Source organism: Peromyscus leucopus, chromosome 5 (assembly GCF_004664715.2).
Source record: "Peromyscus leucopus breed LL Stock chromosome 5, UCI_PerLeu_2.1, whole genome shotgun sequence".
Taxonomy (NCBI): Eukaryota; Metazoa; Chordata; class Mammalia; order Rodentia; family Cricetidae; genus Peromyscus; species Peromyscus leucopus.
In genome coordinates this window covers 129,494,528-129,506,182 of record NC_051067.1, presented here as the reverse complement: position 1 = coordinate 129,506,182, position 11,655 = coordinate 129,494,528, and the positions used below count along the sequence as shown (strand labels likewise).

Here is an 11,655-nt window from a genome sequence, read left to right as displayed (position 1 = left end):
TGATGCCCCCAACCCAAGTCATTTTTATTTTATCCTCATTACCCTCCCATCCCTCCCCACCCGATTTGAACCCAGGACCTCATACACGCTGGGAACCTTTTCTCCCACTAGCTGCTTCCCCAGCCAGCCAGCCCTCTTACATTTTGGAGACAGAGTCTCACTATATTGCCTGGACTGACCTTGATCTCATTCTGTAACTCAGGCAGGTTTTGAACGGGTGATCCTCCTGCCTCAGACTCCTGGTACTTGAAAGTCATGTACAGTCAGACTTCATGACTTGTCAGTGTGTGGAGTACATGCTTGTATTAGCATGTGAGGTGGGGACTGCTCACCGTGTGTGTGTGTGTGTGTGTGTGTGTGTGTGTGTGTGTGTGTGTGTGTAGAAGCTGGGGTTGATGTGTGGTATCTTCCTCTATCACCCTCCACCTTGTGCTTGTTTGTTTGTTTTTAAGACAAAGTCACTAGTTGTAGTCCTGGAACTCACAATGTTGACCAAGCTGGCCTCGAATTCCCAGTAATCCTCCTGCCTCATCCTCCCCAGGGCTAGGATTAAAGGCGTGTGTCACCACGCCCTGCTTTCTACCTTGTTCTTAAGACACAGGTTCTCTCACTGAACCTGGAACTGACTTCAACTATACTGGCTGGTCAGCGACTCCAGGGATCTTTCTGTCTCCATCAGGCAGGATGGCAGTTACCCCACCGTGGGGATCCCAACTTGGATGCTCATGCTTAAGCACTTTACCCAACGCGCCATCTTCTTTTCTTTTTTGTTTTTTGAGGCAGGGTTTCTCTGTGTAGTTTTGGGTCTGTCCTAGATCTCGCTCTGTAGACCAGGCTGGCCTCGAATTTACAGAGATCCTCCGGAGTGCTGGGATTAAAGGTGTGCGCCACCGCCGCCCGGTTTATGATTTATTTTCAACACGTAAATCCAGGGTGCATTTCGGATTCACTGTTAGAGTCTTTGTGGTAGCTCTTAACACGTGCCTTTTTGAAAGCAGCCACCTGAGGGACTGCGATAGACATCTATGTGAATTTAGTGCCTGCTAGCTAATTTCGGCCCCAGGCCTCTTTCGAGTCAGGAATCTTCGGATCTGGTGTAATACTACAGTGAACGTCTGCAGCAACTCTTTTTGCTAAAAGCTGTAAGGGACAGAGTGGCAGGAGGTACACCACCATAAGGCTCTAGCACCCCATCAAAGTGGAAGGAACTTCAGGCGGTCCTACGCCGGACAGGGTGTGTGGGGGTGGGAACCTCTCGCTGCGCACGCGCATTCGCGCTTAGAGTGGCCGGCGCACGCGCACAGGGTCGGCTCCCCGCAATGGAGCGGGTGTTGGCGGACGCGCTTCTGGCCCAGAGCCGGGATCCCTGCGCGCTGTTGGGCATACTGTGTGGCGGAGAGGCGAGTGCGGAGCGGGCGGAGACTCTGCGCCTGGTGCTGCAGCAGCTGGAGGAGCGCGGTGCGGGCGCCGGCGCGCTGGCCGAGGCGGCGCACGAGGTGGCCAAGGGCTACCTGGTGCCTTTACTGCACGCGTCCCCGGGCGGAGGGCCTGCGGGGCCGCGGGTGCTCCGAGCGGCCAGCGCGGCGCTGCGCTCGTGCGCCCGCCTGGCGGGACCCGAACTGGCGGTCGCACTGGCGGAGGACGCGCTGCGCGAGCTGCCGGCTGTGCCGTCCGTGGAGCTTCTGGCCGCCGTGGCGCCGTGTCTGCGCGCACTCGATGATGCCCCGCTGCTGCGTCGCTTGGCGCGCGCGTCCGTGGAGCTGGCGCTGGCCGGGGACGCGCCGCCAGCGGTGGGCGCGCGCCTGCTGCCCGCTCTGGCCCAGAGTGCGGAACCGGCGCTGCGGGCGGCTTGGGACACGCTGGGCTCTTTGGGACTCGGAGCTGAGGGCCACACTGGGCCAGAGCTGCTGGTGCTGAGCGCACTGGCCGAGAAGCTGCTGTCGGCTCGTGCGCGCCCCGCGGACCTCGACGCGCGTCTCTGCGGTCGCTTCTGGAGAACAGTACAGGCGGGGCTGGGCCGCGCGCAGGACGCGCTCACGCGCAAGCGCGCGCGCTACCTGCTGCAGAGGGCTGTGCAGGTGTCTGCAGAGCTGGCGGTGGACTGTACCTGCGGTCCCCAGGACACAATGGGTACTCACTTGTCTCTTTCTAAAAAGTTTTATCTATGTGTATGTCTGTGCTCCTGTGTGTACATGCGTCTAGGTGCCTGGGAGGGGGTGGGATCCCCTTGGGCTGGAGTTAAAAGTGGTTGTGAACTACCTGATAAGCGCGCTGGGAACCAAACCTCAGTTCTCTAGAAGAAAATCAAGTGCTCTTAGCCACTGAGCCATCTCTCCAGCCTGGTACCTACTTGTCTCTTTGCCCCAGCTCCACCCTGCTTCCCCAAACCAGCTCTTCAGGGGGCGTCCACCTCATCCTTAGGGGACTTGGCACCTGCATGTGGCACCCCTACACCGGTTTCTGCCTGCACTTTGGGAACAGTGGATCCAGAGTAGGGTGTGCCCATGCAGTATTATGATCTGTGTAAGAACAAGCCTGCTCCATGCCCTTACAACCTGATAGAAAAAGGAATGGTCGACATCTGTATCAGTCTGAAAGAAAGGTGATGTGACCCAAGTTAACGTTTGAAGCTTGTACAGAATTAAGTATTCTCTTGACATTCCCTTTGGGAATTGTTGGAGCAAGGTTTGTTAATGTGTGTGTGTGTGTGTGTGTGTGTGTGTGTGTGTTGGACTGTGTTTATAGGCCAGAATTCAACAGAAGGTGTTTTCCTTGATCACTCCCATTTTATTTTTTGAGTCAGGGTCTCTCTCTGAATCTGGAACTCAGGATTTAGCTAGACTGGCTGACCAAGGATCCTATTCTTTTATCCCCTTCTCCTCCCTCTGCCTCCGCAGCTGGGATTACAAGCACATGCCACTATGATGGGCTTTCTATATGCATGCTCATTTTATGTCTGACATGCTACCATGTCTATCATTTCCATTTGAACTTTTTATTATAGTGTGTGTGTGTGTGTGTGTGTGTGTGTGTGTGTGTATGCATATGCATACTGTGGCACCCTTGTGGGAAGTCAGAGAGCAGATGGTGGGAATTGATCCTCTCTTTCCACCATCCCTCCTTTTCTGACCATTCCCCCCTCTCTTGGCCACCCCCCTTCCCTTCCTGAAGTCCACACCAGCTTTGCCTCAGGGGTGGTGCCAGCAGTAGTTAGTTGGTTTCTTGCCTTTCCCAAGCAGCAGACTCCTAATGACCTCTCAGTGCAGGTTCAGAAGAGTTTTCTGCCCTGTCCAGAGGTAGCTAGCCTTTGCTTGGTATCAGGGTAGGGGCACCTGCGTTGGCCCCTTTTCAGAGGTGGGTTCCAGAGACAGACGGGGTGGGTAGCTGTTCACCAGTGAGTGTCCTGTAGGACGCAGGCATGGGCAAGTCCCTCTGCTCCTCAGACTAAGATTTGTAAGTCCTCCAGGGTCTGTGACCTGCCTGTATCCCCAGGAAGCCAGAAAAAGAGCTAGTGGCTTCTTAGGGTTCCCGGAGATTCTAATCTGTTCACTCTGCCAACTAAGATCCTTTAATTGCTCCCTCAAAATGCAGTGTTTTAAGAACTCCCTTTTGAGGGTGGAGAACACCCCTTCCTCCATGCTTCATAAATGTGGGAAGCAGCTTGTGTGTCCTTTCTCTTGGGGACACTTTCTGTCTGTACTTTGGAATTGTGTTCTCCGATGGTCCCTGAACATTCGGGGGTTTGTGGGTTATACGTCATTTCCTTTTTTTGGCAGAAATGCTCTTGTGTGGCTTCCTGCTTTCAAAGCAGAGCGGAGGGCATCTAAACACCTTCGTTTTGTCCTTACAGCTTGATTGATGGTTTGATCATCTGACTTCCAGCTGGGGGGAGACATTTTTTTATCCCAATTTTAAGAGGCTGACTTGCTACCCTACCGCGCCCCATTAGCTCCTTTGCATCCAAATTTTAAAGGCATCCATTGTCCATCCGGCTGTATTTTGAGAAGCTAGAGATTCTGTTGTTGCTGTTGGGAAGTTGAGATGATTCTGGATCCTGCTTAGGGGTGGTCTGCAAGTTCTCTGTGGAGGTTCCTGGGACTCGACCCTGGAATCTCCTCTTTTATCCATGTGCGGTGCACTTGGTGTACCTACACAGTCTGGAAATCACTGTCCTTTGATTCTGGGAAGTTTTCCTGAGTAACGTCTGTGGCAGCTTCCTCCGCTGCTTTCTCTGTCCTTTTCTCTTCTTGAATTGGAGCCTCCTGGACTTACCCTCTGTCTTAGTTACTTTTCTCTTGCTGAGATAGATGCCAGGACCTAAAGCAACTTGAGGAGGAAAGGGTTTATTTCAGCTTACAACTCTCAGGTCACACTCCATCACTGAGAGAAGTCAGAGCAGGAACCTGGAGACAAGAACTGAAGCAGAGACCATGGAGGAGTTCTGCTTATTCCGTTCCGCTCCAGCCTGCTTTCTTAGGCAACCTAGGACCACCTGCCCAGGGGTAGCAGCACCCACAGAGAGCTGGGCTCGCCCACATCAGTCATGAATGAGGAAAGTGCCCCGACAGCCTTGCCTACAGGCCAGTCTGATAGAGGCAGTTTCTCAATTGAGGCTCCCTCTTCCTAGGTGACTCTACTTGTGCCAAGTTGACAAAAAACCAACCAGCACACCTTTAAATTTTCTTTTTCTCCAATGGGTTTTCTAGAATTTTGTCTTTTCCTTCACTCACTGGCTAATTTCTTTGGTTTCCAGTCTTTTCTCTGAGGTTCTTGTTTCTATGATCAGATTTTAATTTTTAGACTTGACTGTTTTGGGACAACCCCTTTCATTTTCCAGAGCATCCTGTTCTGACCTCAGTGAGCAGACCCCTCCATGGCTCAGCCCAGCCTCCTGCCTCCACACACAACAGAGCCTTCCTTGCTGCTGAGTCTTTCGGTTTGGGGTGGGGTGGACTGAAGGCAAATCAGATTAGTTCTTGTCTTTCCCTGTGTCGACTGAGCTTTATTCATGTCCTCCCAAAGTCAGCTCAGATTTTCAAATTCTAAGTTTTACCGCTTTGTGTGTTCCTGGGGTGTTTCTATTTTTGTTGTTTCAGTTCCGTTGGGATTTGCCTTTACTGGAGTCCTGGGGAAGAAAGGGTTTGTGCAGACTTGTCCTTCTTACCCAGAATTCCACAACAGTGATCTTAAGGAAACAAAAGCAAGGCCGGCATGGTGGCACGTGCCCACCCACCGTTCCAGCAGAGGCAGGGGGGTCAAGAATTCAGAGCCATCTCTGATTACATACCAGTTTCTAGGCTAGTCTGGGAGATTTGTCTCAAAAATACACCTCAATCCACATAAACAAAAGCAAACATTTAAACTCAAAGTAGCCAAACAAGCAAACAACAACAACAAAGACAAAATTAAACAGAATTTCTGTAAGTTGGATTTTTTCTTTTGGCTGCCAGCTCACAAAAAACATGGAGACTTATTATTAGTTATGAAAAGCTCGAGTTCTTATAACTTAAATTGACCCATATTTTTAAACCGATGTTCTTTTATGTGGCTTCGTTACTTGTACTCTGTATTCCCCATCCTGCTTCCTCTCTGGCTGGCTGGCGACCTACCTATCTTCTAGCTCTCTCTTCAGAAGTCCTGCCTAACCTCTTCCTGCCTGGCTAATGGCCATTTAGTTTTTTTGTTTTTGTTTTTGGTTTTTTTGAGACGGTTTCTCTGTGTAGTTTTGGTGCCTGTCCTGGATCTTGCTCTGTAGACCAGGCTGGCCTTGAACTCACAAAGATCTGCCTGGCTCTGCCTTCCTTTTTTTGAGTACTGGGATTAAAGGCATGTGCCACCACCGCCCAGCCGCCATTTAGCTTTTTATTAAACCAGTCACAGTGACACATTCTTTTACACAGTGTAAAAGAATATTCCACAACAAATTTCTTCTTTAGTTTCCCAAGCTTTTTAAGTAGGCTCCCTCCTTGGTTAGCAATTGCCTTGTTTGGTAACACTGCAACTAAGTTAAGAATTGTTATGAAGAACTTAACCACATAGCTAAAGGAAGAACTGATTCTTTTTTCCTTTTGCAATTCTGTTAGGTCCAAGCTTATTCTGGTGGTCTGAGAAGAAAAGAGACAAGCTTCTAAAGTTTTGGGAAAACTATATCTTGATCATGGAAGTTCTAGAAGGCAACCAGGTGCGTGCTCTCCTGTCTTAGCAAATCCTGCCATCTGTGGGCATTTTCCAGGCACTCAGGGGGAGGCCAGCTTGTGTAAGCACAACTGAATGCTTTGTTTTCTGGCATGATAGAATTTAAGGTAGCTTGTAAATTGTTTCAGGAAATTAAAGAATGCTTTCAGTGGATTCACATGATTGTTCAAAAATTTAGATTTAGTTCATCTGGAGTAAGGCCTGAGAGGTTTCTAGGTGACCCCTGTGCAGCCGTCCTGATGTAGAGTCCTCGTCTTTAAAGGCCACTCTCTGTAAGAGTCCCAACATGTCAGGGTTCCCATCTGTACGGTTCCTAGAGGTCCTTGTCTAAAAGGGTCCCAGTGTGGAAGACTCCTCAGCTGTAAGAGTCTCCATCTGTAAGGTTCCTGTGCGTAAGGGTTCCTGTGTGTGGTCCCCTGTCTGTAAGCTGCAGACCATGGGTCAGTGTCTGTGGATGGAGTCAATGTCAGGTGTCAGTCCACAGTACCACCCGACTCTGTGAGAAGTGTACAGAGATGCATGATGGGAAATAGGAAGCCTTTCTAAATCCAGATAAACTTCCAGGTTTACTTTTGTTGGTTAACCCATAAGACTTTCATTATTTATTTTAGAAACTTAGATTTAAAGTTATTTTGAAATTTGAGTGTCAAATTCTATCTGAATTGTCACAGCATGGTCTAAGAGACACAGGGACCCTGAGCTCTGAATCCGCTCTGCTTCCCTGCCTGTGACTCTCCCTGACAACGGCGGGAACTAGGGGAAGGCCTTCAGTGCATTTTCCGCTTTAGTCCCCCAGCCTTGCCTGTTTCTGGGGTCAGTCGAGGATCACATGATGTGTGGTAGGATATTCTGTAACAGGGGTCTAGACTGTGTCCTCCGGCTTTGCCAGCTCAGTCTCACAGGCATGAATCATGCTGCGATTCAGACCTGGGAGAACCAGGCTCCTGACACCTGTTTTAGACACGGTAACAAGAGAAGGGCGACAGTGATGTGAACAGGAACCTTGTCCTGAGGTTTTAAAGGCGTTTCGTGTGATTTTTCATGAGATTCTTTGCTCTTATTTTTAGATACATGTCATAAAGCCAGTCTTACCAAAGCTAAACAGTCTGTTTGAATACGCAGTATCAGAGGAAAATGGTAACGATTACTTTTTGGTTTTGTTCATTTGTTTGTTTTAATAACCTTAGTAGTCCCCCGATCTTATAACTAACCATTATTTATCACAGAGTCTTTGGGAAAAACCATTAAACAGTGAGGATGAAATGGGATCATCTCATAATGCTACCAGCTAGTGGTCTTGGCCTCTGGCATTGTGGGTATGCCCTGTCTGAGCACACTGTCACACATTTATCGTTTATCAGTCTTGCCCTGTGTCCACACTGCACCCTCTACCCATCTCCTTAGAACATAGCTTTAAATGGCTTCAGAGATTTCAGTAATTGAGAAGTATAATTAGGCAGTTTATTATAAAAATTTCAAAAATATTTCTTTTCTTTATGGAAAGAATATATGTGATGAACCCAGGACCTGTCTCACCATAGCAAAAGCACACAGTGGGCAGCCTGGTGGTCTCCTGGGTAATGGGCAGCCTCTGCTGTTCCCTCTCCAGCAGCTCAGCATCCTTTCATCCATAAATCTCAGAGTGTGTCCTTAACAGAGCAGGCTGGGGAGAGGGCCCAGCAGGTAAAGGGCTTGCTGTAGAAGCGTGAGGACCAGATTTCAGAGCCTCAGTACCAATATCGATGCCTTGTGGGTCTGGTTACCCACCTACAATCCCAGCATTCCTGAGGCAGACACAGAGGATCCCTGGGTGGGCTGGATAGGTAGAGTAGCCAAATCAGCAAGCTCTGGGCTCGTCAAGAGACCTTGCCTCAATATATAAAATGGAGAGGGATTGAGGAAAATACTGGGTGTCAACCTCTGGCCTCCACACACATGTGCCCATGCTAAAATACATACATATGTACGTGTACCTCTCCACACCACACAAATAAGAAACTGCCAGTGCTTTCGTGGTAGTGCTATTTTTTTTTTAAATAATAACCTTTTGATATGGATGTATACTTGTAACTGCTTTCCAGCCTTATTGTCTTAATATACCTTTTTAATGTGTAAATACACACCTGTCTTTTGTTTATTAGACTGGATGGCAGTTAGATTTTTGTTGTGAGGTATCTTGGCCTTCTTAGGAAGAGGTCATTCAAGGGTATGACAAGGGTGTGTTTTTAGCCCTCCATCCCTCCTGAGTTGGGAGAGTGTTTGAGAAGAAACACAGCAAGCCTGGAGCTTCCGAAAGTGGCTCTGTGAGATTAAGCTTCAGCCAATGATGCAGCTGACTGCAGGCTGGAGGCTCCTAGCCATAGGGATGGGAAGGTGCTGTATCATGTGTTTATTCATGAAGATTGTGCCCGGTAGGTGGTGGCTGTCTTGGGTAATTACCTCACTGATAGTCTGACCCCTTAGGAATTGGTCTTTATTCTGCTGATGGGAATGGCTGTTCTCTGACACAGTGAGAGTTTTCACAGACCATAGGCATCTCTAGTCCCCCCTGGGGCTAGCATTGAATGGGATCTTGCCATTCTCTTGATCACTTGCTGTTAAAAGGATGCTCTCGTTACATGCTTTGCCCATAGCTCTAGCAAACCAAATAGCATTGACTGGTTTTGAAAAGTTACCATTGACAGAGAGTTGAAAAAGTATGTTGAGGTAAATTACAAACAGTAGGCCAATTTAGTTACAGAATGCCATGAGATTAAAAAAAAAGTTTTTTTCTAACATAATTAAATAATGACTATTTTAAGAATCAGAGACAGTATATAGTAGGTACATATTTATTCCATTTTTTTTAAGATTTATTTTTATTTATGTGAATAATGTGAATGCCGATGTGATGACTACATGCATGCAGGTGCCTTCAGAGGCCAGAAGAAGCTATTAGTTTTTTGTTTTTTTGAGCTGAGGATCAAGCCCAGGGCCTTGTGCTTGCTAGGCAAGCGCTCTACCGCTGAGCTAAATCCCCAACCCGAAGCTATTAGTTTTGCTGGAGCTGGAGTTAGAAGTGGGTGTGAGCCGCCTGTCGTGGGTGCTGAGATGGAGCTCCAGTGCTCTGAAGAGTGGCAGTGCTCTTAACCACTGAGCCATCTCTCCAGCCCCTCACTCTGCCTTTTATTGTGAATTCAATTATATATTCACTCAAGAGGTCCTTACTCAGTGTCAGTGTGTACCCACACTGGAGGCACGGGGGGTTGGGGGGGCAGTATTTTTCCATTTGAGTTTGGTCTGTTTTCCATAAAACAGTAGTTTTGGCTCCAAGTCCTGTGAAGAGAACAGAGAAGGGACCACAAAGGAGTTCATGTGAGGGGAGGTCAGGTCTGACCTAGGGTGACATACACACTCAGAGCTAGGAGCTGGCCAGCCCTGAGGTGGGGAGCTCTGTGAGGATGGTAGGGCACTGAGGAAACTGGGTCTGTAGAGTGGGCAAGGCTGGGTGGCCAGTGTCAGCCTGTGTCTTGTTCACAGTGTCAGAATGGTGGGAAGCTATTCAAAGGCTTTAAGTAGAGGGGTGACAGTTTTAGATTTATGTATGAAAAATGGCCTCAAGTCGAGTGAGGGGACAATGTACCAAACCACCCCAGGTCTAAAGTTCCGCCTGTACACACAGGCTAATGCTTTCTTGAGGACTCCGGTGGCTGCGGTAGCCGAGGGCATCCAGAATGCGGGGCGCTGAGGTGATTGGGTTCCGCCAGCTCTGTGGATGTGATTAGCAAGCTCACTGTGCGGGTACTCTCATGTTGCTAGTGTGAGTGTCCATTGCACGCAGATTTGTGGTGTGAGCCTACAGTTTCCACGCAGAGATCTAAAGTTAGAGTTGTGTGTCAGCATTGAGTCCTTGTTCCCACAGGCTGCTGGCTCTTTCATCCCTCCTGGCACACGTGCATTTATAAAAGAATGTTTGAAAGCGAGAATAAAATCCTGACCAAAGAAGGCGTGATCCACTTCTTGGAGCTGTATGAAGTGAAATCGCTTCCGTATTCGCCGGAACTCTCTGAGGTAATGGCATCCCAGCCCCTTCCTCCTTAACGATCCTCAGAACATAGGAGGTGAAGGCCACGTGTCTGTCACATGATCTTTTGTTTTTAAACTCAAGATCTTTTGTGTCTAAGAGAAGAACAACAGAGTGGGCAACTGCCTGGAGTAGGAGTCGGAGAAGAGGGAGAGAGAGCGCTGAGTCCTTTGCATGGGGCTTGGGAGTCAGTGATGTGGAGGAATGTGGAGAGGGAGCTTCAGGAAGCCCTTGAGACAGTCAGGGAAAGTGTGCCCAGGCTGTCTCTGGTCCGTGATCCCAAGGTACAAAAGACGGAAAAGTTATGCCCTTCCGAGTTAGGAAAAGCGAGCAGACCACACAGCAGAGCCTCTGGCAGCAGCTGCGGCGAGGGTGGGCCTTTTATAGAACTTCACACATCAAGCTCTGCTTTTTGAGACAAGGTCTCCTGTACCTAGGCTGGCCTTGAAAGCTCTCTGTGTGGCCAAGATTGACTCTGAACTTTGGTTCCTTTTGCTTCCACCTCCTGCGTGCTGGGATTGCATGCACATCATCACTCGCAGTTTATGTGGTGCCAGGGACTGAGCCCAGGGCTTCAGGCATGTTCGGTGAGCACTCAGCCACATCTCCAGTCTCTGTCTGCCTGTCTCCTCAAGTGTCGCTCTCCCGTTTGGGGAAAGCCGAATGGTGGGCATGTTTGTCAAGGTTCTTCAGAAGAACAGAAGCCATAGAATGAATGTGTGCTGAAAGGAAATGTATTAGGTTGGCATATAACAATGGCCATCTGCTAGCTGGGGAGGCGGAAAACCAGTAGCTGCTCGGTCCTCAGGCTGGGTGCTTCAGTTGTCCAATCCGGCATTGAAGGCCTGGATGGTTCCTAGAGAACCGCTCAGTACTTCAGTCCGTGTTGGGAGCCCAAAGAAGCTGGGCTCTGATGGAGCATAGAATGGCGGCAGCAGTAGCAGCCACAGTGGCAGCTGCAGGGTAGATGAATGCACCATCGAGAGGAGAAGGCAAGGAGGCAAACACCTTTTTCCTTGGTCCCCCCCTGTGTCTGGGTGGCTGCCAGAAAGGTGCTGTCCACTCTCATGGTGGGTCTTCTGCTTCAGATAATGTGATCAAAGCAGTCCCTCACAGGTGTGTCCAGAGACTCACCTCACGGCCGAGTCCTAGATCCCGTCGAGCTGACAGCGTTAGCCGTCACGGTCAGCTTGTTTGGGTCATTTCTCAGCTGTTGTCCTTTGCAGAGCTTGCAGTCTGGCAGGGCAGCCCCTGGTGATGCTGTCCTGGAGCTCTGGGTCACAGTTGTCTGTGTGTGTGTACTTTATCATCTTTGTCTGAGCTCTGTTTGTCTCAGCTGCTGTCTGTACATCGAGGAGACCGTGAGTGCTAGGCTCTAGGCAGTTGGGCCCTGTGGT

General features: G+C 49.3%; 1 protein-coding gene across 5 annotated transcripts in view; it reads left to right on the top strand.

Moving 5' to 3' along the window:
- The first annotated feature begins 1,275 nt into the window (after positions 1 to 1,275).
- Tarbp1 (TAR (HIV-1) RNA binding protein 1) overlaps positions 1,276 to 11,655 on the top strand; it is a 53,069-nt gene continuing 42,689 nt past the window's right edge. For 3 of the 5 annotated variants that reach the window (XM_028889788.2, XM_037206360.1, XM_037206361.1), the window contains exons 1-4: positions 1,277 to 2,130; positions 6,084 to 6,181; positions 7,263 to 7,332; positions 10,097 to 10,245. In XM_028889788.2, the coding sequence (XP_028745621.1) occupies positions 1,320 to 2,130; positions 6,084 to 6,181; positions 7,263 to 7,332; positions 10,097 to 10,245 (1,128 nt within the window). In that variant the 5' untranslated portion in view covers positions 1,277 to 1,319. Of the gene's footprint in view, positions 2,131 to 5,921; positions 6,182 to 7,262; positions 7,333 to 10,096; positions 10,246 to 11,655 lie in introns of those variants that run through there. The other 2 variants (XM_037206362.1, XM_037206363.1) reach the window with 2 other exon arrangements.